The sequence below is a fragment of the Oncorhynchus gorbuscha genome, linkage group LG06, assembly GCF_021184085.1.
Source record: "Oncorhynchus gorbuscha isolate QuinsamMale2020 ecotype Even-year linkage group LG06, OgorEven_v1.0, whole genome shotgun sequence".
NCBI classification, from domain to species: Eukaryota; Metazoa; Chordata; class Actinopteri; order Salmoniformes; family Salmonidae; genus Oncorhynchus; species Oncorhynchus gorbuscha.
The window spans coordinates 50119683-50145966 of record NC_060178.1 but is presented as its reverse complement, the minus strand read 5'-3'; the positions used below and the strand labels follow the sequence as shown (position 1 = coordinate 50145966).

Genomic DNA, 26284 nt, shown 5'->3' with positions numbered 1-26284 from the left:
GTGTTGTATTGCAGCTTGTAGTATGGGCTAGTGTCTTTGTGTTGTATTGCAGCTTGTAGTATGGGCTAGTGTCTTTGTGTTGTATTGCAGCTTGTCTAGTGTCTTTGTGTTGTATTGCAGCTTGTAGTATGGGCTAGTGTCTTTGTGTTGTATTGCAGCTTGTAGTATGGGCTAGTGTCTTTGTGTTGTATTGCAGCTTGTAGTATGGGCTAGTGTCTTTGTGTTGTATTGCAGTAGTATGTAGTATGGGCTAGTGTCTTTGTGTTGTATTGCAGCTTGTAGTATGGGCTAGTGTCTTTGTGTTGTATTGCAGCTTGTAGTATGGGCTAGTGTCTTTGTGTTGTATTGCAGTAGTATATGGGCTAGTGTCTTTGTGTTGTATTGCAGCTTGTAGTATGGGCTAGTGTCTTTGTGTTGTGTTGTATTGCAGCTTGTAGTATGGGCTAGTGTCTTTGTGTTGTATTGCAGCTTGTAGTATGGGCTAGTCTTTGTAGTATGGGCTAGTATGTCTTTGTGTTGTATTGCAGCTTGTAGTATGGGCTAGTGTCTTTGTGTTGTATTGCAGCTTGTAGTATGGGCTAGTGTCTTTGTGTTGTATTGCAGCTTGTAGTATGGGCTAGTGTCTTTGTGTTGTATTGCAGCTTGTAGTATGGGCTAGTGTCTTTGTGTTGTATTGCAGCTTGTAGTATGGGCTAGTGTCTTTGTGTTGTATTGCAGCTTGTAGTATGGGCTAGTGTCTTTGTGTTGTATTGCAGCTTGTAGTATGGGCTAGTGTCTTTGTGTTGTATTGCAGTTATGTAGTATGGGCTAGTGTCTTTGTGTTGTATTGCAGTAGTATGTAGTATGGGCTAGTGTCTTTGTGTTGTATTGCAGCTTGTAGTATGGGCTAGTGTCTTTGTGTTGTATTGCAGCTTGTAGTATGGGCTAGTGTCTTTGTGTTGTATTGCAGTAGTATGTAGTATGGGCTAGTGTCTTTGTGTTGTATTGCAGTAGTATGGGCTAGTATGGGCTAGTGTCTTTGTGTTGTATTGCAGCTTGTAGTATGGGCTAGTGTCTTTGTGTTGTATTGCAGCTTGTAGTATGGGCTAGTGTCTTTGTGTTGTATTGCAGCTTGTAGTATGGGCTAGTGTCTTTGTGTTGTATTGCAGCTTGTAGTATGGGCTAGTGTCTTTGTGTTGTATTGCAGTAGTATGTAGTATGGGCTAGTGTCTTTGTGTTGTATTGCAGCTTGTAGTATGGGCTAGTGTCTTTGTGTTGTATTGCAGTAGTATGTAGTATGGGCTAGTGTCTTTGTGTTGTATTGCAGCTTGTAGTATGGGCTAGTGTCTTTGTGTTGTATTGCAGCTTGTAGTATGGGCTAGTGTCTTTGTGTTGTATTGCAGCTTGTAGTATGGGCTAGTGTCTTTGTGTTGTATTGCAGCTTGTAGTATGGGCTAGTGTCTTTGTGTTGTATTTCAGCTTGTAGTATGGGCTAGTGTCTTTGTGTTGTATTTCAGCTTGTAGTATGGGCTAGTGTCTTTGTGTTGTATTGCAGCTTGTAGTATGGGCTAGTGTCTTTGTGTTGTATTGCAGCTTGTAGTATGGGCTAGTGTCTTTGTGTTGTATTGCAGCTTGTAGTATGGGCTAGTGTCTTTGTGTTGTATTGCAGCTTGTAGTATGGGCTAGTGTCTTTGTGTTGTATTGCAGCTTGTAGTATGGGCTAGTGTCTTTGTGTTGTATTGCAGCTTGTAGTATGGGCTAGTGTCTTTGTGTTGTATTGCAGCTTGTAGTATGGGCTAGTGTCTTTGTGTTGTATTGCAGCTTGTAGTATGGGCTAGTGTCTTTGTGTTGTATTACAGCTTGTAGTATGGGCTAGTGTCTTTGTGTTGTATTGCAGCTTGTAGTATGGGCTAGTGTCTTTGTGTTGTATTACAGCTTGTAGTATGGGCTAGTGTCTTTGTGTTGTATTGCAGCTTGTAGTATGGGCTAGTATGGGCTAGTGTCTTTGTGTTGTATTGCAGCTTGTAGTATGGGCTAGTGTCTTTGTGTTGTATTGCAGCTTGTAGTATGGGCTAGTGTCTTTGTGTTGTATTGCAGCTTGTAGTATGGGCTAGTGTCTTTGTGTTGTATTGCAGCTTGTAGTATGGGCTAGTGTCTTTGTGTTGTATTGCAGTAGTATGTAGTATGGGCTAGTGTCTTTGTGTTGTATTGCAGCTTGTAGTATGGGCTAGTGTCTTTGTGTTGTATTGCAGCTTGTAGTATGGGCTAGTGTCTTTGTGTTGTATTGCAGCTTGTAGTATGGGCTAGTGTCTTTGTGTTGTATTGCAGCTTGTAGTATGGGCTAGTGTCTTTGTGTTGTATTGCAGTAGTATGTAGTATGGGCTAGTGTCTTTGTGTTGTATTGCAGCTTGTAGTATGGGCTAGTGTCTTTGTGTTGTATTGCAGCTTGTAGTATGGGCTAGTGTCTTTGTGTTGTATTGCAGCTTGTAGTATGGGCTAGTGTCTTTGTGTTGTATTGCAGTAGTATGTAGTATGGGCTAGTGTCTTTGTGTTGTATTGCAGCTTGTAGTATGGGCTAGTGTCTTTGTGTTGTATTGCAGCTTGTAATATGGGCTAGTGTCTTTGTGTTGTATTGCAGTAGTATGTAGTATGGGCTAGTGTCTTTGTGTTGTATTGCAGTAGTATGTAGTATGGGCTAGTGTCTTTGTGTTGTATTGCAGCTTGTAGTATGGGCTAGTGTCTGTGTGTTGTATTGCAGCTTGTAGTATGGGCTAGTGTCTTTGTGTTGTATTGCAGTAGTATGTAGTATGGGCTAGTGTCTTTGTGTTGTATTGCAGTAGTATGTAGTATGGGCTAGTGTCTTTGTGTTGTATTGCAGCTTGTAGTATGGGCTAGTGTCTTTGTGTTGTATTGCAGCTTGTAGTATGGGCTAGTGTCTTTGTGTTGTATTGCAGCTTGTAGTATGGGCTAGTGTCTTTGTGTTGTATTGCAGCTTGTAGTATGGGCTAGTGTCTTTGTGTTGTATTGCAGTAGTATGTAGTATGGGCTAGTGTCTTTGTGTTGTATTGCAGCTTGTAGTATGGGCTAGTGTCTTTGTGTTGTATTGCAGTAGTATGTAGTATGGGCTAGTGTCTTTGTGTTGTATTGCAGCTTGTAGTCTGGGCAAGTGTCTTTGTGTTGTATTGCAGCTTGTAGTATGGGCTAGTGTCTTTGTGTTGTATTGCAGCTTGTAGTATGGGCTAGTGTCTTTGTGTTGTATTGCAGCTTGTAGTCTGGGCTAGTGTCTTTGTGTTGTATTTCAGCTTGTAGTATGGGCTAGTGTCTTTGTGTTGTATTTCAGCTTGTAGTATGGGCTAGTGTCTTTGTGTTGTATTTCAGCTTGTAGTATGGGCTAGTGTCTTTGTGTTGTATTACAGCTTGTAGTATGGGCTAGTGTCTTTGTGTTGTATTACAGCTTGTAGTATGGGCTAGTGTCTTTGTGTTGTATTACAGCTTGTAGTATGGGCTAGTGTCTTTGTGTTGTATTTCAGCTTGTAGTATGGGCTAGTGTCTTTGTGTTGTATTTCAGCTTGTAGTATGGGCTAGTGTCTTTGTGTTGTATTACAGCTTGTAGTATGGGCTAGTGTCTTTGTGTTGTATTACAGCTTGTAGTATGGGCTAGTGTCTTTGTGTTGTATTACAGCTTGTAGTATGGGCTAGTGTCTTTGTGTTGTATTGCAGCTTGTAGTATGGGCTAGTGTCTTTGTGTTGTATTTCAGCTTGTAGTATGGGCTAGTGTCTTTGTGTTGTATTACAGCTTGTAGTATGGGCTAGTGTCTTTGTGTTGTATTGCAGCTTGTAGTATGGGCTAGTGTCTTTGTGTTGTATTGCAGCTTGTAGTATGGGCTAGTGTCTTTGTGTTGTATTGCAGTAGTATGTAGTATGGGCTAGTGTCTTTGTGTTGTATTGCAGCTTGTAGTATGGGCTAGTGTCTTTGTGTTGTATTGCAGCTTGTAGTATGGGCTAGTGTCTTTGTGTTGTATTGCAGCTTGTAGTATGGGCTAGTGTCTTTGTGTTGTATTGCAGCTTGTAGTATGGGCTAGTGTCTTTGTGTTGTATTGCAGTAGTATGTAGTATGGGCTAGTGTCTTTGTGTTGTATTGCAGTAGTATGTAGTATGGGCTAGTGTCTTTGTGTTGTATTGCAGTAGTATGTAGTATGGGCTAGTGTCTTTGTGTTGTATTGCAGTAGTATGTAGTATGGGCTAGTGTCTTTGTGTTGTATTGCAGTAGTATGTAGTATGGGCTAGTGTCTTTGTGTTGTATTGCAGTAGTATGTAGTATGGGCTAGTGTCTTTGTGTTGTATTGCAGTAGTATGTAGTATGGGCTAGTGTCTTTGTGTTGTATTGCAGTAGTATGTAGTATGGGCTAGTGTCTTTGTGTTGTATTGCAGCTTGTAGTATGGGCTAGTGTCTTTGTGTTGTATTGCAGCTTGTAGTATGGGCTAGTGTCTTTGTGTTGTATTGCAGTAGTATGTAGTATGGGCTAGTGTCTTTGTGTTGTATTGCAGCTTGTAGTATGGGCTAGTGTCTTTGTGTTGTATTGCAGCTTGTAGTATGGGCTAGTGTCTTTGTTGTTGTATTGCAGTGTCTTTGTATGTAGTATGGGCTAGTGTCTTTGTGTTGTATTGCAGTAGTATGTAGTATGGGCTAGTGTCTTTGTGTTGTATTGCAGCTTGTAGTATGGGCTAGTGTCTTTGTGTTGTATTGCAGTAGTATGTAGTATGGGCTAGTGTCTTTGTGTTGTATTGCAGTAGTATGTAGTATGGGCTAGTGTCTTTGTGTTGTATTGCAGCTTGTAGTATGGGCTAGTGTCTTTGTGTTGTATTGCAGTAGTATGTAGTATGGGCTAGTGTCTTTGTGTTGTATTGTATTGCAGCTTGTAGTATGGGCTAGTGTCTGTGTTGTATCTTTGTGTTGTATTACAGCTTGTAGTATGGGCTAGTGTCTTTGTGTTGTATTGCAGCTTGTAGTATGGGCTAGTGTCTTTGTGTTGTATTGCAGCTTGTAGTATGGGCTAGTGTCTTTGTGTTGTATTTCAGCTTGTAGTATGGGCTAGTGTCTTTGTGTTGTATTTCAGCTTGTAGTATGGGCTAGTGTCTTTGTGTTGTATTGCAGCTTGTAGTATGGGCTAGTGTCTTTGTGTTGTATTGCAGCTTGTAGTATGGGCTAGTGTCTTTGTGTTGTATTGCAGCTTGTAGTATGGGCTAGTGTCTTTGTGTTGTATTGCAGCTTGTAGTATGGGCTAGTGTCTTTGTGTTGTATTACAGCTTGTAGTATGGGCTAGTGTCTTTGTGTTGTATTTCAGCTTGTAGTATGGGCTAGTGTCTTTGTGTTGTATTGCAGCTTGTAGTATGGGCTAGTGTCTTTGTGTTGTATTGCAGTAGTATGTAGTATGGGCTAGTGTCTTTGTGTTGTATTGCAGCTTGTAGTATGGGCTAGTGTCTTTGTGTTGTATTACAGCTTGTAGTATGGGCTAGTGTCTTTGTGTTGTATTGCAGCTTGTAGTATGGGCTAGTGTCTTTGTGTTGTATTGCAGCTTGTAGTATGGGCTAGTGTCTTTGTGTTGTATTACAGCTTGTAGTATGGGCTAGTGTCTTTGTGTTGTATTGCAGCTTGTAGTATGGGCTAGTGTCTTTGTGTTGTATTGCAGCTTGTAGTATGGGCTAGTGTCTTTGTGTTGTATTGCAGTAGTATGTAGTATGGGCTAGTGTCTTTGTGTTGTAGCTTGCAGCTTTGTAGTCTGGGCTAGTGTCTTTGTGTTGTATTGCAGCTTGTAGTATGGGCTAGTGTCTTTGTGTTGTATTGCAGCTTGTAGTATGGGCTAGTGTCTTTGTGTTGTATTGCAGCTTGTAGTCTGGGCTAGTGTCTTTGTGTTGTATTTCAGCTTGTAGTATGGGCTAGTGTCTTTGTGTTGTATTTCAGCTTGTAGTATGGGCTAGTGTCTTTGTGTTGTATTTCAGCTTGTAGTATGGGCTAGTGTCTTTGTGTTGTATTACAGCTTGTAGTATGGGCTAGTGTCTTTGTGTTGTATTACAGCTTGTAGTATGGGCTAGTGTCTTTGTGTTGTATTACAGCTTGTAGTATGGGCTAGTGTCTTTGTGTTGTATTGCAGCTTGTAGTATGGGCTAGTGTCTTTGTGTTGTATTTCAGCTTGTAGTATGGGCTAGTGTCTTTGTGTTGTATTACAGCTTGTAGTATGGGCTAGTGTCTTTGTGTTGTATTGCAGCTTGTAGTATGGGCTAGTGTCTTTGTGTTGTATTACAGCTTGTAGTATGGGCTAGTGTCTTTGTGTTGTATTACAGCTATGTAGTATGGGCTAGTGTCTTTGTGTTGTATTGCAGCTAGTATGTAGTATATGGGCTAGTGTCTTTGTGTTGTATTGCAGCTTGTAGTATGGGCTAGTGTCTTTGTGTTGTATAGTATGGGCTAGTGTCTTTGTGTTGTATTGCAGCTTGTAGTATGGGCTAGTGTCTTTGTGTTGTATTGCAGCTTGTAGTATGGGCTAGTGTCTTTGTGTTGTATTTCAGCTTGTAGTATGGGCTAGTGTCTTTGTGTTGTATTGCAGCTTGTAGTATGGGCTAGTGTCTTTGTGTTGTATTGCAGCTTATGTAGTATGGGCTAGTGTCTTTGTGTTGTATTGCAGCTTGTAGTATGGGCTAGTGTCTTTGTGTTGTATTGCAGCTTGTAGTATGGGCTAGTGTCTTTGTGTTGTATTGCAGCTTGTAGTATGGGCTAGTGTCTTTGTGTTGTATTGCAGCTTGTAGTATGGGCTAGTGTCTTTGTGTTGTATTGCAGCTTGAGTATGGGCTAGTGTCTTTGTGTTGTATTGCAGCTTGTAGTATGGGCTAGTGTCTTTGTGTTGTATTGCAGCTTGTAGTATGGGCTAGTGTCTTTGTGTTCTTTGTGTTGTATTGCAGCTTGTAGTATGGGCTAGTGTCTTTGTGTTGTATTGCAGTAGTATGTAGTATGGGCTAGTGTCTTTGTGTTGTATTGCAGCTTGTAGTATGGGCTAGTGTCTTTGTGTTGTATTTCAGCTTGTAGTATGGGCTAGTGTCTTTGTGTTGTATTGCAGTAGTATGTAGTATGGGCTAGTGTCTTTGTGTTGTATTGCAGCTTGTAGTATGGGCTAGTGTCTTTGTGTTGTATTGCAGCTTGTAGTATGGGCTAGTGTCTGTGTTGTATTGCAGTAGTATGTAGTATGGGCTCGTGTCTTTGTGTTGTATTGCAGTAGTATGTAGTATGGGCTAGTGTCTTTGTGTTGTATTGCAGCTTGTAGTATGGGCTAGTGTCTTTGTGTTGTATTGCAGTAGTATGTAGTATGGGCTAGTGTCTTTGTGTTGTATTGCAGCTTGTAGTATGGGCTAGTGTCTTTGTGTTGTATTGCAGTAGTATGTAGTATGGGCTAGTGTCTTTGTGTTGTATTTCAGCTTGTAGTATGGGCTAGTGTCTTTGTGTTGTATTGCAGTAGTATGTAGTATGGGCTAGTGTCTTTGTGTTGTATTTCAGCTTGTAGTATGGGCTAGTGTCTTTGTGTTGTATTGCAGCTTGTAGTATGGGCTAGTGTCTTTGTGTTGTATTTCAGCTTGTAGTATGGGCTAGTGTCTTTGTGTTGTATTTCAGCTTGTAGTATGGGCTAGTGTCTTTGTGTTGTATTTCAGCTTGTAGTATGGGCTAGTGTCTTTGTGTTGTATTTCAGCTTGTAGTATGGGCTAGTGTCTTTGTGTTGTATTGCAGTAGTATGTAGTATGGGCTAGTGTCTTTGTGTTGTATTGCAGCTTGTAGTATGGGCTAGTGTCTTTGTGTTGTATTGCAGTAGTATGTAGTATGGGCTAGTGTCTTTGTGTTGTATTGCAGCTTGTAGTATGGGCTAGTGTCTTTGTGTTGTATTGCAGCTTGTAGTATGGGCTAGTGTCTTTGTGTTGTATTGCAGTAGTATGTAGTATGGGCTAGTGTCTTTGTGTTGTATTTCAGCTTGTAGTATGGGCTAGTGTCTTTGTGTTGTATTGCAGCTTGTAGTATGGGCTAGTGTCTTTGTGTTGTATTGCAGCTTGTAGTATGGGCTAGTGTCTTTGTGTTGTATTGCAGCTTGTAGTATGGGCTAGTGTCTTTGTGTTGTATTGCAGCTTGTAGTATGGGCTAGTGTCTTTGTGTTGTATTTCAGCTTGTAGTATGGGCTAGTGTCTTTGTGTTGTATTGCAGCTTGTAGTATGGGCTAGTGTCTTTGTGTTGTATTTCAGCTTGTAGTATGGGCTAGTGTCTTTGTGTTGTATTGCAGCTTGTAGTATGGGCTAGTGTCTTTGTGTTGTATTGCAGCTTGTAGTATGGGCTAGTGTCTTTGTGTTGTATTGCAGCTTGTAGTATGGGCTAGTGTCTTTGTGTTGTATTTCAGCTTGTAGTATGGGCTAGTGTCTTTGTGTTGTATTTCAGCTTGTAGTATGGGCTAGTGTCTTTGTGTTGTATTGCAGCTTGTAGTATGGGCTAGTGTCTTTGTGTTGTATTACAGCTTGTAGTATGGGCTAGTGTCTTTGTGTTGTATTACAGCTTGTAGTATGGGCTAGTGTCTTTGTGTTGTATTGCAGCTTGTAGTATGGGCTAGTGTCTTTGTGTTGTATTGCAGCTTGTAGTATGGGCTAGTGTCTTTGTGTTGTATTGCAGCTTGTAGTATGGGCTAGTGTCTTTGTGTTGTATTGCAGCTTGTAGTATGGGCTAGTGTCTTTGTGTTGTATTGCAGCTTGTAGTATGGGCTAGTGTCTTTGTGTTGTATTGCAGTAGTATGTAGTATGGGCTAGTGTCTTTGTGTTGTATTGCAGCTTGTAGTATGGGCTAGTGTCTTTGTGTTGTATTGCAGCTTGTAGTATGGGCTAGTGTCTTTGTGTTGTATTGCAGCTTGTAGTATGGGCTAGTGTCTTTGTGTTGTATTGCAGCTTGTAGTATGGGCTAGTGTCTTTGTGTTGTATTGCAGTAGTATGTAGTATGGGCTAGTGTCTTTGTGTTGTATTGCAGCTTGTAGTATGGGCTAGTGTCTTTGTGTTGTATTGCAGCTTGTAGTATGGGCTAGTGTCTTTGTGTTGTATTGCAGCTTTGTAGTATGGGCTAGTGTCTTTGTGTTGTATTGCAGTAGTATGTAGTATGGGCTAGTGTCTTTGTGTTGTATTGCAGCTTGTAGTATGGGCTAGTGTCTTTGTGTTGTATTGCAGCTTGTAGTATGGGCTAGTGTCTTTGTGTTGTATTGCAGTAGTATGTAGTATGGGCTAGTGTCTTTGTGTTGTATTGCAGTAGTATGTAGTATGGGCTAGTGTCTTTGTGTTGTATTGCAGCTTGTAGTATGGGCTAGTGTCTTTGTGTTGTATTGCAGCTTGTAGTATGGGCTAGTGTCTTTGTGTTGTATTGCAGTAGTATGTAGTATGGGCTAGTGTCTTTGTGTTGTATTGCAGTAGTATGTAGTATGGGCTAGTGTCTTTGTGTTGTATTGCAGCTTGTAGTATGGGCTAGTGTCTGTGTGTTGTATTGCAGCTTGTAGTATGGGCTAGTGTCTTTGTGTTGTATTGCAGCTTGTAGTATGGGCTAGTGTCTTTGTGTTGTATTGCAGCTTGTAGTATGGGCTAGTGTCTTTGTGTTGTATTGCAGTAGTATGTAGTATGGGCTAGTGTCTTTGTGTTGTATTGCAGCTTGTAGTATGGGCTAGTGTCTTTGTGTTGTATTGCAGTAGTATGTAGTATGGGCTAGTGTCTTTGTGTTGTATTGCAGCTTGTAGTCTGGGCAAGTGTCTTTGTGTTGTATTGCAGCTTGTAGTATGGGCTAGTGTCTTTGTGTTGTATTGCAGCTTGTAGTATGGGCTAGTGTCTTTGTGTTGTATTGCAGCTTGTAGTCTGGGCTAGTGTCTTTGTGTTGTATTTCAGCTTGTAGTATGGGCTAGTGTCTTTGTGTTGTATTTCAGCTTGTAGTATGGGCTAGTGTCTTTGTGTTGTATTTCAGCTTGTAGTATGGGCTAGTGTCTTTGTGTTGCATTACAGCTTGTAGTATGGGCTAGTGTCTTTGTGTTGTATTACAGCTTGTAGTATGGGCTAGTGTCTTTGTGTTGTATTACAGCTTGTAGTATGGGCTAGTGTCTTTGTGTTGTATTTCAGCTTGTAGTATGGGCTAGTGTCTTTGTGTTGTATTTCAGCTTGTAGTATGGGCTAGTGTCTTTGTGTTGTATTACAGCTTGTAGTATGGGCTAGTGTCTTTGTGTTGTATTACAGCTTGTAGTATGGGCTAGTGTCTTTGTGTTGTATTACAGCTTGTAGTATGGGCTAGTGTCTTTGTGTTGTATTGCAGCTTGTAGTATGGGCTAGTGTCTTTGTGTTGTATTTCAGCTTGTAGTATGGGCTAGTGTCTTTGTGTTGTATTACAGCTTGTAGTATGGGCTAGTGTCTTTGTGTTGTATTGCAGCTTGTAGTATGGGCTAGTGTCTTTGTGTTGTATTGCAGCTTGTAGTATGGGCTAGTGTCTTTGTGTTGTATTGCAGTAGTATGTAGTATGGGCTAGCGTCTTTGTGTTGTATTGCAGCTTGTAGTATGGGCTAGTGTCTTTGTGTTGTATTGCAGCTTGTAGTATGGGCTAGTGTCTTTGTGTTGTATTGCAGCTTGTAGTATGGGCTAGTGTCTTTGTGTTGTATTGCAGCTTGTAGTATGGGCTAGTGTCTTTGTGTTGTATTGCAGTAGTATGTAGTATGGGCTAGTGTCTTTGTGTTGTATTGCAGTAGTATGTAGTATGGGCTAGTGTCTTTGTGTTGTATTGCAGTAGTATGTAGTATGGGCTAGTGTCTTTGTGTTGTATTGCAGTAGTATGTAGTATGGGCTAGTGTCTTTGTGTTGTATTGCAGTAGTATGTAGTATGGGCTAGTGTCTTTGTGTTGTATTGCAGTAGTATGTAGTATGGGCTAGTGTCTTTGTGTTGTATTGCAGTGTCTTTGTGTTAGTATGTAGTATGGGCTAGTGTCTTTGTGTTGTATTGCAGTAGTATGTAGTATGGGCTAGTGTCTTTGTGTTGTATTGCAGCTTGTAGTATGGGCTAGTGTCTTTGTGTTGTATTGCAGCTTGTAGTCTGGGCTAGTGTCTTTGTGTTGTATTGCAGTAGTATGTAGTATGGGCTAGTGTCTTTGTGTTGTATTGCAGCTTGTAGTATGGGCTAGTGTCTTTGTGTTGTATTGCAGCTTGTAGTATGGGCTAGTGTCTTTGTGTTGTATTGCAGTAGTATGTAGTATGGGCTAGTGTCTTTGTGTTGTATTGCAGTAGTATGTAGTATGGGCTAGTGTCTTTGTGTTGTATTGCAGCTTGTAGTATGGGCTAGTGTCTTTGTGTTGTATTGCAGTAGTATGTAGTATGGGCTAGTGTCTTTGTGTTGTATTGCAGTAGTATGTAGTATGGGCTAGTGTCTTTGTGTTGTATTGCAGCTTGTAGTATGGGCTAGTGTCTTTGTGTTGTATTGCAGTAGTATGTAGTATGGGCTAGTGTCTTTGTGTTGTATTGCAGCTTGTAGTATGGGCTAGTGTCTTTGTGTTGTATTACAGCTTGTAGTATGGGCTAGTGTCTTTGTGTTGTATTGCAGCTTGTAGTATGGGCTAGTGTCTTTGTGTTGTATTGCAGCTTGTAGTATGGGCTAGTGTCTTTGTGTTGTATTTCAGCTTGTAGTATGGGCTAGTGTCTTTGTGTTGTATTTCAGCTTGTAGTATGGGCTAGTGTCTTTGTGTTGTATTACAGCTTGTAGTATGGGCTAGTGTCTTTGTGTTGTATTGCAGCTTGTAGTATGGGCTAGTGTCTTTGTGTTGTATTGCAGCTTGTAGTATGGGCTAGTGTCTTTGTGTTGTATTGCAGCTTGTAGTATGGGCTAGTGTCTTTGTGTTGTATTACAGCTTGTAGTATGGGCTAGTGTCTTTGTGTTGTATTTCAGCTTGTAGTATGGGCTAGTGTCTTTGTGTTGTATTGCAGCTTGTAGTATGTAGGGGCTAGTGTCTTTGTGTTGTATTGCAGTAGTATGTAGTATGGGCTAGTGTCTTTGTGTTGTATTGCAGCTTGTAGTATGGGCTAGTGTCTTTGTGTTGTATTACAGCTTGTAGTATGGGCTAGTGTCTTTGTGTTGTATTGCAGCTTGTAGTATGGGCTAGTGTCTTTGTGTTGTATTGCAGCTTGTAGTATGGGCTAGTGTCTTTGTGTTGTATTACAGCTTGTAGTATGGGCTAGTGTCTTTGTGTTGTATTGCAGCTTGTAGTATGGGCTAGTGTCTTTGTGTTGTATTGCAGCTTGTAGTATGGGCTAGTGTCTTTGTGTTGTATTGCAGTAGTATGTAGTATGGGCTAGTGTCTTTGTGTTGTATTGCAGCTTGTAGTCTGGGCAAGTGTCTTTGTGTTGTATTGCAGCTTGTAGTATGGGCTAGTGTCTTTGTGTTGTATTGCAGCTTGTAGTATGGGCTAGTGTCTTTGTGTTGTATTGCAGCTTGTAGTCTGGGCTAGTGTCTTTGTGTTGTATTTCAGCTTGTAGTATGGGCTAGTGTCTTTGTGTTGTATTTCAGCTTGTAGTATGGGCTAGTGTCTTTGTGTTGTATTTCAGCTTGTAGTATGGGCTAGTGTCTTTGTGTTGTATTACAGCTTGTAGTATGGGCTAGTGTCTTTGTGTTGTATTACAGCTTGTAGTATGGGCTAGTGTCTTTGTGTTGTATTACAGCTTGTAGTATGGGCTAGTGTCTTTGTGTTGTATTTCAGCTTGTAGTATGGGCTAGTGTCTTTGTGTTGTATTTCAGCTTGTAGTATGGGCTAGTGTCTTTGTGTTGTATTACAGCTTGTAGTATGGGCTAGTGTCTTTGTGTTGTATTACAGCTTGTAGTATGGGCTAGTGTCTTTGTGTTGTATTACAGCTTGTAGTATGGGCTAGTGTCTTTGTGTTGTATTGCAGCTTGTAGTATGGGCTAGTGTCTTTGTGTTGTATTTCAGCTTGTAGTATGGGCTAGTGTCTTTGTGTTGTATTACAGCTTGTAGTATGGGCTAGTGTCTTTGTGTTGTATTGCAGCTTGTAGTATGGGCTAGTGTCTTTGTGTTGTATTGCAGCTTGTAGTATGGGCTAGTGTCTTTGTGTTGTATTGCAGTAGTATGTAGTATGGGCTAGTGTCTTTGTGTTGTATTGCAGCTTGTAGTATGGGCTAGTGTCTTTGTGTTGTATTGCAGCTTGTAGTATGGGCTAGTGTCTTTGTGTTGTATTGCAGCTTGTAGTATGGGCTAGTGTCTTTGTGTTGTATTGCAGCTTGTAGTATGGGCTAGTGTCTTTGTGTTGTATTGCAGTAGTATGTAGTATGGGCTAGTGTCTTTGTGTTGTATTGCAGTAGTATGTAGTATGGGCTAGTGTCTTTGTGTTGTATTGCAGTAGTATGTAGTATGGGCTAGTGTCTTTGTGTTGTATTGCAGTAGTATGTAGTATGGGCTAGTGTCTTTGTGTTGTATTGCAGTAGTATGTAGTATGGGCTAGTGTCTTTGTGTTGTATTGCAGTAGTATGTAGTATGGGCTAGTGTCTTTGTGTTGTATTGCAGTAGTATGTAGTATGGGCTAGTGTCTTTGTGTTGTATTGCAGTAGTATGTAGTATGGGCTAGTGTCTTTGTGTTGTATTGCAGCTTGTAGTATGGGCTAGTGTCTTTGTGTTGTATTGCAGCTTGTAGTCTGGGCTAGTGTCTTTGTGTTGTATTGCAGTAGTATGTAGTATGGGCTAGTGTCTTTGTGTTGTATTGCAGCTTGTAGTATGGGCTAGTGTCTTTGTGTTGTATTGCAGCTTGTAGTATGGGCTAGTGTCTTTGTGTTGTATTGCAGTAGTATGTAGTATGGGCTAGTGTCTTTGTGTTGTATTGCAGTAGTATGTAGTATGGGCTAGTGTCTTTGTGTTGTATTGCAGCTTGTAGTATGGGCTAGTGTCTGTGTGGTATTGCAGTAGTATGTAGTATGGGCTCGTGTCTTTGTGTTGTATTGCAGTAGTATGTAGTATGGGCTAGTGTCTTTGTGTTGTATTGCAGCTTGTAGTATGGGCTAGTGTCTTTGTGTTGTATTGCAGTAGTATGTAGTATGGGCTAGTGTCTTTGTGTTGTATTGCAGCTTGTAGTATGGGCTAGTGACTTTGTGTTGTATTACAGCTTGTAGTATGGGCTAGTGTCTTTGTGTTGTATTGCAGCTTGTAGTATGGGCTAGTGTCTTTGTGTTGTATTGCAGCTTGTAGTATGGGCTAGTGTCTTTGTGTTGTATTTCAGCTTGTAGTATGGGCTAGTGTCTTTGTGTTGTATTTCAGCTTGTAGTATGGGCTAGTGTCTTTGTGTTGTATTGCAGCTTGTAGTATGGGCTAGTGTCTTTGTGTTGTATTGCAGCTTGTAGTATGGGCTAGTGTCTTTGTGTTGTATTGCAGCTTGTAGTATGGGCTAGTGTCTTTGTGTTGTATTGCAGCTTGTGTAGTATGGGCTAGTGTCTTTGTGTTGTATTACAGCTTGTAGTATGGGCTAGTGTCTTTGTGTTGTATTTCAGCTTGTAGTATGGGCTAGTGTCTTTGTGTTGTATTGCAGCTTGTAGTATGGGCTAGTGTCTTTGTGTTGTATTGCAGTAGTATGTAGTATGGGCTAGTGTCTTTGTGTTGTATTGCAGCTTGTAGTATGGGCTAGTGTCTTTGTGTTGTATTACAGCTTGTAGTATGGGCTAGTGTCTTTGTGTTGTATTGCAGCTTGTAGTATGGGCTAGTGTCTTTGTGTTGTATTGCAGCTTGTAGTATGGGCTAGTGTCTTTGTGTTGTATTGCAGCTTGTAGTATGGGCTAGTGTCTTTGTGTTGTATTGCAGCTTGTAGTATGGGCTAGTGTCTTTGTGTTGTATTGCAGTAGTATGTAGTATGGGCTAGTGTCTTTGTGTTGTATTGCAGCTTGTAGTATGGGCTAGTGTCTTTGTGTTGTATTGCAGCTTGTAGTATGGGCTAGTGTCTTTGTGTTGTATTGCAGCTTGTAGTATGGGCTAGTGTCTTTGTGTTGTATTGCAGCTTGTAGTATGGGCTAGTGTCTTTGTGTTGTATTGCAGTAGTATGTAGTATGGGCTAGTGTCTTTGTGTTGTATTGCAGCTTGTAGTATGGGCTAGTGTCTTTGTGTTGTATTGCAGCTTGTAGTATGGGCTAGTGTCTTTGTGTTGTATTGCAGTAGTATGTAGTATGGGCTAGTGTCTTTGTGTTGTATTGCAGTAGTATGTAGTATGGGCTAGTGTCTTTGTGTTGTATTGCAGCTTGTAGTATGGGCTAGTGTCTGTGTTGTATTGCAGCTTGTAATATGGGCTAGTGTCTTTGTGTTGTATTGCAGTAGTATGTAGTATGGGCTAGTGTCTTTGTGTTGTATTGCAGTAGTATGTAGTATGGGCTAGTGTCTTTGTGTTGTATTGCAGTAGTATGTAGTATGGGCTAGTGTCTTTGTGTTGTATTGCAGTAGTATGTAGTATGGGCTAGTGTCTTTGTGTTGTATTGCAGTAGTATGTAGTATGGGCTAGTGTCTTTGTGTTGTATTGCAGTAGTATGTAGTATGGGCTAGTGTCTTTGTGTTGTATTGCAGCTTGTAGTATGGGCTAGTGTCTTTGTGTTGTATTGCAGCTTGTAGTCTGGGCTAGTGTCTTTGTGTTGTATTGCAGTAGTATGTAGTATGGGCTAGTGTCTTTGTGTTGTATTGCAGCTTGTAGTATGGGCTAGTGTCTTTGTGTTGTATTGCAGCTTGTAGTCTGGGCTAGTGTCTTTGTGTTGTATTGCAGTAGTATGTAGTATGGGCTAGTGTCTTTGTGTTGTATTGCAGCTTGTAGTATGGGCTAGTGTCTTTGTGTTGTATTGCAGCTTGTAGTATGGGCTAGTGTCTTTGTGTTGTATTGCAGTAGTATGTAGTATGGGCTAGTGTCTTTGTGTTGTATTGCAGTAGTATGTAGTATGGGCTAGTGTCTTTGTGTTGTATTGCAGCTTGTAGTATGGGCTAGTGTCTTTGTGTTGTATTGCAGTAGTATGTAGTATGGGCTAGTGTCTTTGTGTTGTATTGCAGTAGTATGTAGTATGGGCTAGTGTCTTTGTGTTGTGTTGTATTGTAGCTTGTAGTATGGGCTAGTGTCTTTGTGTTGTATTGCAGTAGTATGTAGTATGGGCTAGTGTCTTTGTGTTGTATTGCAGCTTGTAGTATGGGCTAGTGTCTTTGTGTTGTATTACAGCTTGTAGTATGGGCTAGTGTCTTTGTGTTGTATTGCAGCTTGTAGTATGGGCTAGTGTCTTTGTGTTGTATTGCAGCTTGTAGTATGGGCTAGTGTCTTTGTGTTGTATTTCAGCTTGTAGTATGGGCTAGTGTCTTTGTGTTGTATTACAGCTTGTAGTATGGGCTAGTGTCTTTGTGTTGTATTGCAGCTTGTAGTATGGGCTAGTGTCTTTGTGTTGTATTGCAGCTTGTAGTATGGGCTAGTGTCTTTGTGTTGTATTGCAGCTTGTAGTATGGGCTAGTGTCTTTGTGTTGTATTGCAGCTTGTAGTATGGGCTAGTGTCTTTGTGTTGTATTACAGCTTGTAGTATGGGCTAGTGTCTTTGTGTTGTATTACAGCTTGTAGTATGGGCTAGTATCTTTGTGTTGTATTTCAGCTTGTAGTATGGGCTAGTGTCTTTGTGTTGTATTGCAGCTTGTAGTATGGGCTAGTGTCTTTGTGTTGTATTGCAGTAGTATGTAGTATGGGCTAGTGTCTTTGTGTTGTATTGCAGCTTGTAGTATGGGCTAGTGTCTTTGTGTTGTATTACAGCTTGTAGTATGGGCTAGTGTCTTTGTGTTGTATTGCAGCTTGTAGTATGGGCTAGTGTCTTTGTGTTGTATTGCAGCTTGTAGTATGGGCTAGTGTCTTTGTGTTGTATTACAGCTTGTAGTATGGGCTAGTGTCTTTGTGTTGTATTGCAGCTTGTAGTATGGGCTAGTGTCTTTGTGTTGTATTGCAGTAGTATGTAGTATGGGCTAGCGTCTTTGTGTTGTATTGCAGCTTGTAGTATGGGCTAGTGTCTTTGTGTTGTATTGCAGCTTGTAGTATGGGCTAGTGTCTTTGTGTTGTATTGCAGCTTGTAGTATGGGCTAGTGTCTTTGTGTTGTATTGCAGCTTGTAGTATGGGCTAGTGTCTTTGTGTTGTATTGCAGCTTGTAGTATGGGCTAGTGTCTTTGTGTTGTATTGCAGTAGTATGTAGTATGGGCTAGTGTCTTTGTGTTGTATTGCAGCTTGTAGTATGGGCTAGTGTCTTTGTGTTGTATTGCAGCTTGTAGTATGGGCTAGTGTCTTTGTGTTGTATTGCAGTAGTATGTAGTATGGGCTAGTGTCTTTGTGTTGTATTGCAGTAGTATGTATGGGCTAGTGTCTTTGTGTTGTATTGCAGTAGTATGTAGTATGGGCTAGTGTCTTTGTGTTGTATTGCAGCTTGTAGTATGGGCTAGTGTCTTTGTGTTGTATTGCAGCTTGTAGTATGGGCTAGTGTCTGTGTTGTATTGCAGCTTGTAATATGGGCTAGTGTCTTTGTGTTGTATTGCAGTAGTATGTAGTATGGGCTAGTGTCTTTGTGTTGTATTGCAGTAGTATGTAGTATGGGCTAGTGTCTTTGTGTTGTATTGCAGCTTGTAGTATGGGCTAGTGTCTGTGTGTTGTATTGCAGCTTGTAGTATGGGCTAGTGTCTTTGTGTTGTATTGCAGTAGTATGTAGTATGGGCTAGTGTCTTTGTGTTGTATTGCAGTAGTATGTAGTATGGGCTAGTGTCTTTGTGTTGTATTGCAGTAGTATGTAGTATGGGCTAGTGTCTTTGTGTTGTATTGCAGCTTGTAGTATGGGCTAGTGTCTGTGTGTTGTATTGCAGTAGTATGCAGTATGGCTGTGACATACAGTACATACCTGGTGAGATGGCGACTACCCTCATGCACTTCCATCTCTGTGTTTTTAAATTCATTGAGTTCTTTACGTATGGCAGCCTACGAGGGACAAACAGAGCCACAGATCAGTCGGAGAAAACAGTATTTGCATAACTGTGCATTTGTGTATGTGTGTGTACACACACACGCGTGCAAGTGTTATTACCTTATCAGCAGCTGTGAGTCGTGTCCAGGGTTTGTCTGCCCTCCTGTCGTAGTCCTGAGCGTCAGCAACCTCTACGTAGTCACTGAAGCGGGTCAGGATCTTAGCTTCCCTCAACTCCTCCACCGTGGGCCTCTGACTCAACTGGGTACAGGGGGGAAAAGGGTTATCAGAGTGTGCGTGTGCAGGGCCGGCCCAAGTCTTTTAGGGGCTCAAAGCAAAATGTTGTTGGTGTCTGGGCAATGACTGACATAACAAGAGAAACACGGCTGATGCACAGCCAAATGTCAAAATTGCACCTTGTGTATTCTACTATTGTAACTCTCAACAGTAAGTTGTGACAGAGAGGAAGAGGCAAAGTGAGAGGAACAACCGGGCCCACAATCTGTCTTCTCCAGCAGGTGGCTGGATTGGCTTATTTGATCGAATAGACATTTTGGAATTCTTAGGTTGTTACGAGTGTACTGATACAAGTAGGACGCGTGACATCCTGGCAACTTTGAGAAAAAATACGATATATCGGCGTTTGCCAGTTGTTCAAAAGCGTATAGCCCTCTCATTGGCTAGAATGGTCCCACCTGAACTTGCCTCATCCCCACTACTTTCTATGTTTTAAGACATTTATTTCCATCTTTAGAGTATCTGGTCAATATAATGCATAGTCTGTCGAAGAGAACATGACTGCATTCCAATTTGTTTTGTACAAAAATAACTGTATTTTGGGTCTGGGGCCCCCTAGCGGCCGCAGGGACCTAAGCCGTCGCTTATGTCGTTTATGCCCTGGACCTGCCAACTGTGTTTGTGTGGTGATTGAGGGTCACCACACACCCACTCATATTTCCAATGGTCTGTCATGTAATGGAAATTGATACCCAATTCCCCCCTCTTAGCCTCTTCCTCCCCTCTCTCACCTTTCTCGACAGGCGTTTCTTGAGCTCCCTCATCTCCTCCTGCTCCTCCAGCTCATTGTGGCCTAAGATAGGGGAGAGAGGGAGAGACAGGTTAAAATAGAAAAGAATAGAATAGACACTTTGTCAATTTTGTAAGAAATGGAAGTGTGTCTTCTGCCTATCTAGTCTGTGCTACTTACGTTTGAGTATGTTTCTCTGTTCCAGCTCTTCTGTAGTTGGCCGTTGACTCAACCTCCTGAGGAAATAGAACTAGAGTCAGTCTGGACCATTTCCCGAGGAAATAGAACTAGAGTCAGTCTGGACCATTTCCCGAGGAAATAGAACTAGAGTCAGTCTGGACCATTTCCCGAGGAAATAGAACTAGAGTCAGTCTGGACCATTTCCCGAGGAAATAGAACTAGAGTCAGTCTGGACCATTTCCCGAGGAAATAGAACTAGAGTCAGTCTGGACCATTTCCCGAGGAAATAGAACTAGAGTCAGTCTGGACCATTTCCTGACATCTTTTATTGTGTTATCTTTTATTGTGTTTTATTTGCTGATGTCAGAGCAGGTTTTCTATGAGCCGTGACTGCCTCAGATTTACATGCATTTATTTACCACCTCAACAGTCTGACACAATGATTCATACAGCAACCAGAGGGAGGGAAAGAGATGGAGAAAAATGGAGAGAGGGGAGGGAGGAAGGAGTAGGAGGGAAGCAGAGTGGATGGAGAGGGAGATAAATGGAGAAAGGGAGGGAAGGAAGAGAGGGAGAAGGCAAGTTGTAGTGAGTGTGACAAATGAGAGTGGGAGGCAATATAAGGAATTGAAATGATTTGTGAATTCTGTTTCCTTCCTGTATTGCCCAATGACTTATATATACATTAGATGACTGACAGGAGAAGCTGGGGTTAAAGCCAGAGTCCGTATGGGAGTTGCAGTGAAGGGACAATTGGGGAGAAAAGTGTAAAAAAAGATATGCATTTCATTTTTGTTGAAATACTATAGAATTAAATGTTTTCATATGGAGGACCGCTCCTACTGGGCTCCTACTGGGCTCATACTGGACTCCTACTGGGCTCATACTGGGCTCATACTGGGCAGTGCCAATATGGCCAACCAGTGGCTTCCTACTGGGCTCCTACTGGGCTCCTACTGGGCTCCTACTGGGCTCATACTGGGCTCATACTGGGCTCATACTGGGCAGTGCCAATATGGCCAACCAGTGGCTTCCTACTGGGCTCCTACTGGGCTCATACTGGGCTCCTACTGGGCTCCTACTGGGCTCCTACTGGGCAGTGCCAATATGGCCAACCAGTGGCTTCCTACTGGGCTCCTACTGGGCTCCTACTGGACTCCTACTGGGCTCATACTGGGCTCATACTGGGCAGTGCCAATATGGCCAACCAGTGGCTTCCTACTGGGCTCCTACTGGGCTCCTACTGGGCAGTGCCAATATGGCCAACCAGTGGCTTCCTACTGGGCTCCTACTGGGCTCCTACTGGGCTCCTACTGGGCTCATACTGGGCTCCTACTGGGCTCCTACTGGGCAGTGCCAATATGGCCAACCAGTGGCTTCCTACTGGGCTCCTACTGGGCTCCTACTGGGCTCATACTGGGCTCATACTGGGCTCCTACTGGGCAGTGCCAATATGGCCAACCAGTGGCTTCCTACTGGGCTCCTACTGGGCTCATACTGGACTCCTACTGGGCTCATACTGGGCTCATACTGGGCAGTGCCAATATGGCCAACCAGTGGCTTCCTACTGGGCTCCTACTGGGCTCCTACTGGGCTCATACTGGGCTCCTACTGGGCAGTGCCAATATGGCCAACCAGTGGCTTCCTACTGGGCTCCTACTGGGCAGTGCCAATATGGCCAACCGGTGGCTTCCTACTGGGCTCCTACTGGGCAGTGCCAATATGGCCAACCGGTGGCTTCCTACTGGGCTCCTACTGGGCAGTGCCTATATGGCCAACCGGTGGCTTCCTACTGGGCTCCTACTGGGCAGTGCCAATATGGCCAACCGGTGGCTTCCTACTGGGCTCCTACTGGGCTCCTACTGGGCAGTGCCCATATGGCCAACCGGTGGCTTCCTACTGGGCAGTGCCAATATGGCCAACCGGTGGCTTCAAAGCCACTCAATGAATCAGCAATCCAGGGTTAATATAGTTTACTGATATTGCCACAACCCTCCTGTATTCATGTTCTGTCCTCTGTGAGCGTAAAATCCCACATGAAGATGTCTGCCCGCTCACTGGCATATTCAAGATAAAACATGTGACAGGCTCTCTGCTACTCTCCCTCCATCCTCTACCTCTCATCAATTTCCCTCCATCCTCCATCCCTCTACATTTTCTCACTTCCTCACTTCCAGCTTAGCTTCCTCTCTCCATTATTAGGTGTCATCTATCATGCTGTCTTAAGTAGCCCGGTCACATCTCAACCAGGCCACTGCAGGGTGTACAGGTGCTGACTGGGAGATGAGGTGTGTGTGTGTGTGTTTTTGTGATTTCAAGCACACGTGAGTTCATCTCTAACCATAACAGCTTGTTGCTTGGCAATCAGTTTGACTGTATGCAACGTGTAAGAGCAGATGAGCCTGCGCGTGTTAGTATGCGTGAATATGACTCGCTCCATGCGAGCTTGGTGTCTATATGATAACGTGACTCAAGTCTCTCCGTTGCTATAGGGAGGGTGTGCATCTGTGTGTGTGTGCGCGTGTCTCTCACCGTGTGAGCTTGGTGCCGATCTGCCGCCTGAACTCCAGTTTCTCCTGGTCTGACTGGGTGGGCAGTATGTTCTTATCCTCCAGCTCTCTCTGTGACGGACGGTTACTGATCTTAATGGCCAGGGAGTCCTTCCTCAACACCTTCAGAGCCAGGGTACCTACACACACACACACACACACACACACACACACACACACACACACACACACACACACACACACACACACACACACACACACACACACACACACACACACACACACACACACACACACACACACACACACACACACACACACACACACACACACATTAATTTTTTTATAGAGAGGCCAGGATAAGATCAGCAAACTTTCCATAACATTTTGATAAAATTGGAATTACTAGCACCACAGCTAACTCATGCAGTAGCAATTCAACTGTCACAGCAGTAACCTATCCAGTGAGAGCTACAGGATGGGAGTGTGTTCACTGTTTCCACTCTTCTGTTTACGTCGCCCTCTCACAGAGAGGAGAGGTGTGTATAAATACCTCATAGACATAACGGGGCTCAAATCAATCATTCAGACAACTGCTCATGAAAATGAAAAAGTGAAGGGAACTACTGGAATCTGAGGAACAGCCATGGTGTGTGTTGTTGACACAACAGATCTCATTCACACGCCACTGTCACCTTGGTGCTTTGATTGGTCACATTCAACGCTCAAATCAGGGACGTGAACCACAGCTCTGACTGGAGGGGTCCAATGAAAGGAGAGCTCTTAAACCACATATCCCAGCAGCCATTGAGGCCATTGTTACCAGGAAGCAGGGGCACCAGGCAAAGACCAAACGGCCACCACTGTCCCAAACCAATTATGTAGAAAACAAACACGTACTTGTAAAGAGTGTTTCATCTTCATCATCTTCCTCCTCCTCTTCTTCATCATCATCTTCATCATCATCTTCTTCTTCTTCATCATCCTCATCCCTGTACGAACCAGGAAGTTCTTGATAGTCTTCCTCGTTGGGGAGGTTCTCTTTGTTGTAGTCACATGCTATCATCACCGCGGGAACCGCGTGGTGCAGCGAGCTGAGGTCAGTGAGAAAGGTAAACGGTTAGCAAGAGATGGCGGGCGTTTGTGTGTCTGTCCATCCGTGTGTGGGTGGTGTTAGACAGGGGAGTAGTTAGGTAATGTCAGGTTGTGTCCACCATCAGTTCCTATGGAAGGAGCTATGACCTATAACCTCTGGAACTCATGTAAACGGCACCTAAGCTGAGAAAACAAGACTGAAACACTGTAGAAAAACAAGCCAGCGCTCCCTTAATTGCCACAGTAAGTGGCTCCTAAAATAACGTTGGTACCTCACTCTGCCCGGGAAGCATTGCATGACTTATACTGCCTGGACGTAACGGAGATGTAAGGGAGGGATGTAACAGACATGGTCGGCTTTAGAGGCTCACATTACCACACCTAAATCAGACGCCTCAACTAGAGACGAGAGGCACAGCGGAAACAAACTGCACACCAATCACAAATGAGCCTTGAGGCAGCGTCACCGATCAGCAAGCAAGCAGCAATTGAGCAACTGCGGAGCTCCCATAACTGGAGAATAATGAGCTCTGTTGCTTTTACAAACTCAGTTTAGGTGTGCCCTACATAACATTCAGACAGCAAATGAGTAAATCAAAAAGGGCTACAAAAGGAATAGGATGTCTACATCCTATTAGGAGCTCGGGTCCATAACCACCTGCCGGCCCACCAATTAGAGTGATGGATCATGGGAGGCCAATCTGGCGCCGGCACATCAGTCACAGAGTGTGTGGGTCGATTGCAGAGTGTTCTCCACGTGTGTCATGTGTCTGTGGACAGATGGAGATGGTGTGTGTGGCGCTCTAAAATGGTCGGAACTGGTTAGACACCAGCCAATGATACACATACACCCAGAGGTAAAGCCAAGGCTCTGGGAATTTGTGCAGCTCTATATCTGAAGCTGAAGTCAACGCCAGCCATGCTGCTCTCCAGGGAAGGTTTAGATTAAATGAGATGAGATGTGATTGACCAGACGTTTCAAAATGCTGCCCAGTGCAGATGTAGGTGAGCCAGTTTTCTACAGCAGGAAAATAATCTTGCAGCAATAAGACATGTGAATTATTATGTGGATTGTAATTTATGGACATTTTTGTAGTGAAAATCATGTCAGAAGACTTTTAAAAACTCAAATACACCAAGTTTTGAATTTCCTGTTGCAGGAAAGTTCTCCTGCAAAAGTGTGATCAAATTAAGATCCTACATCTGTATTGTGGCAACTCCCTACTGATTAGAAACCCTTAGTCACATGAAAAACAAGCTCCTTAACGACCCCATCCAACTCGCTGCTGTAGTGTAGACACAGGGCAGAACCAATGGGAATAGAGTACAAGGCAGACTGGATATGTGAACCATTGAATCCATCCACATGGAGGCATGGATACAAACACACACAAACACACACTTCTCCTTAATCCTCACCTCTTGTATCGCTGCATAGTGAGGGCCAGGGTCTTGTTGAGTTCCTCGATGATGCGGCTGGGGGGGTGTAGGGGCACAGGGAGGGTCCCGTAGTGTAGGGAGTGGCCCCCCAGGGACCCCACGTGGTGGGAGGGAGGGGGGCACTTCTGAAAGGTGAGGGCCGAGGGCTCCATGCTCCCCACCGCACCCACAGGCACACAGATCATCAGCTTCTTAGGAGGTAGAGGAGGCGACAGCTTCATGGACATACAGGGCAGCTTCACTGGCATACCGTCTAGAGGGAGAGAGAAGAGAAAAATCAGTCAGATACACAGATTGATACACCCACACAAGCTGCACGCTGGTGGGCTGGGGTACAGTAAAAACAGAAAGACAAGTAAACACATAGAATGACACAGGGATACAAGCATAGACACAGAGGATTACAGACCTGTGATGTGGTTGGGCAGCCTGTTGAACGGTTTGGGGGGCACTGGGGGTTGTTTTTTATGTTTTATGGTGTGATGTGATGACTCTGCCCCAGCCCCTTCGCCTGGATACACCATAACCTTCTTAGTGGGTGGAGGCTGGCTGGAATTCTGGGTGTGGTCTTGTGGACACGCCCCCTCTCCAGACATCTGGAACTCAACTGTACCTGGGCATAGAATAAATCAATCAGATGATATGTTAGAACAGGGTGAATGGAAATGAACAACATTGACCAATCAGATGTCATGTAACAGCACAGTGAGAGACTATGAACCATTGCTTGAGTGTGTTGATAGAAGGCCTGAGACATACCTATGGCTGACCCTGCTCCATCCATCAGCTCAGCTCCATCACATGGTGATGGATCAGACCCTCCTAATGCTGGAGACCTCCCGTTCTCCATCTTCTCCTCCTCTCCTCTCATTACTACCGCCCCGTCTGCAGAGAGAGAGAGAGAGAGAGAGAGAGAGAGAGAGAGAGAGAGAGAGAGAGAGAAACAGAGAGAGAGAAACAGAGAGAGAGAAACAGAGAGAGAGAGACAGAGAGAGAGAGACAGAGAGAGAGAGACAGAGAGAGAGAGACAGAGAGAGACAGAGAGAGAGACAGAGAGAGAGAGAGAGAGAGAGAGACAGAGACAGAGAAACAGAGAGAGACAGAGAGAGAGACAGACAGAGAGAGACAGAGAGAGAGACAGAGAGAGAGACAGAGAGAGAGAGAGACAGAGAGACATGTTCACAGTACAAATATGACCTGAAGTCAATCCATGTGGATTCTGAGATGCCGACTGTATGACTTGACTTCGTTTCCGCCAAAAGTATTCTTGATTACGCAACAAAGAACAACTACAACAGTTTTGCCAAAAGTCTCTGCGTTCTAACTTCCCTCTTCTCCCTCTGACCCCTCACCTTTGTCATAGATGTCCTTCATCACTCCTCTCTTGATCAGATCCTCTCTGCTCTGCCGGGTCGACATCTTCCTCTCCAGGACTGAGGGTGCAGGATATGACATCACAACAACATTAACTGACATCATATGGTACAGGATTCTACTCTATTCTACTTCATCACCAACTTCACTGTGCTTATAACTGGCCAGCAGAATCGGCACGTTCCTTTTCTGATACATTGGTCTCTGTCTGAATCCTGTGAAATAATACTGCTAGTGTAACAGTCAACATACAGTATATTGGCTGCGAGAATATGTGTGACTGTTTGAATTATGCCAAAATGTATGCCATTATTTTAACACGCCATAATAATTCTGTTCAGAAAAAAGCATAAACTGCAACGACAGCTGGGGGAGCAGCATGAGATTAGAAAGAAAGCGCCCCACTGGTGTGTGTGTGTGTGTGTGTGTGTGTGTGTGTGTGTGTGTGTGTGTGTGTGTGTGTGTGTGTGTGTGTGTGTGTGTGTGTGTGTGTGTGTGTGTGTGTGTGTGTGTGTGTGTGTGTGTGTGGACTACCTTGCATAACAAACCATAATGCCGTAATTCATTTTGGTAAATTTACTGCAATAAATGTACAGTTCTATATTACAGTATAGTAAAGAGCAATGCATTAAGGGAGCTCAACGGCATTCCGCTAC

At 43.2% G+C, this 26284-nt stretch overlaps 1 protein-coding gene across 2 annotated transcripts in view; it reads right to left on the bottom strand.

The window, feature by feature from the left end:
• LOC124038058 (phosphatase and actin regulator 1-like) overlaps positions 1–26284 on the bottom strand; it is a 106851-nt gene that overhangs the window by 16071 nt on the left and 64496 nt on the right. For both annotated transcript variants that reach the window (XM_046353462.1, XM_046353461.1), the window contains exons 3-12: positions 25607–25687; positions 25014–25139; positions 24664–24867; positions 24234–24507; positions 22620–22813; positions 21742–21898; positions 19210–19265; positions 19031–19092; positions 18123–18263; positions 17940–18016 (exon numbers count right to left, since the gene is read on the bottom strand). In XM_046353462.1, coding sequence (XP_046209418.1) covers positions 17940–18016; positions 18123–18263; positions 19031–19092; positions 19210–19265; positions 21742–21898; positions 22620–22813; positions 24234–24507; positions 24664–24867; positions 25014–25139; positions 25607–25687 — 1372 coding nt within the window. The remainder of the gene's footprint in view (positions 1–17939; positions 18017–18122; positions 18264–19030; positions 19093–19209; positions 19266–21741; positions 21899–22619; positions 22814–24233; positions 24508–24663; positions 24868–25013; positions 25140–25606; positions 25688–26284) is intronic.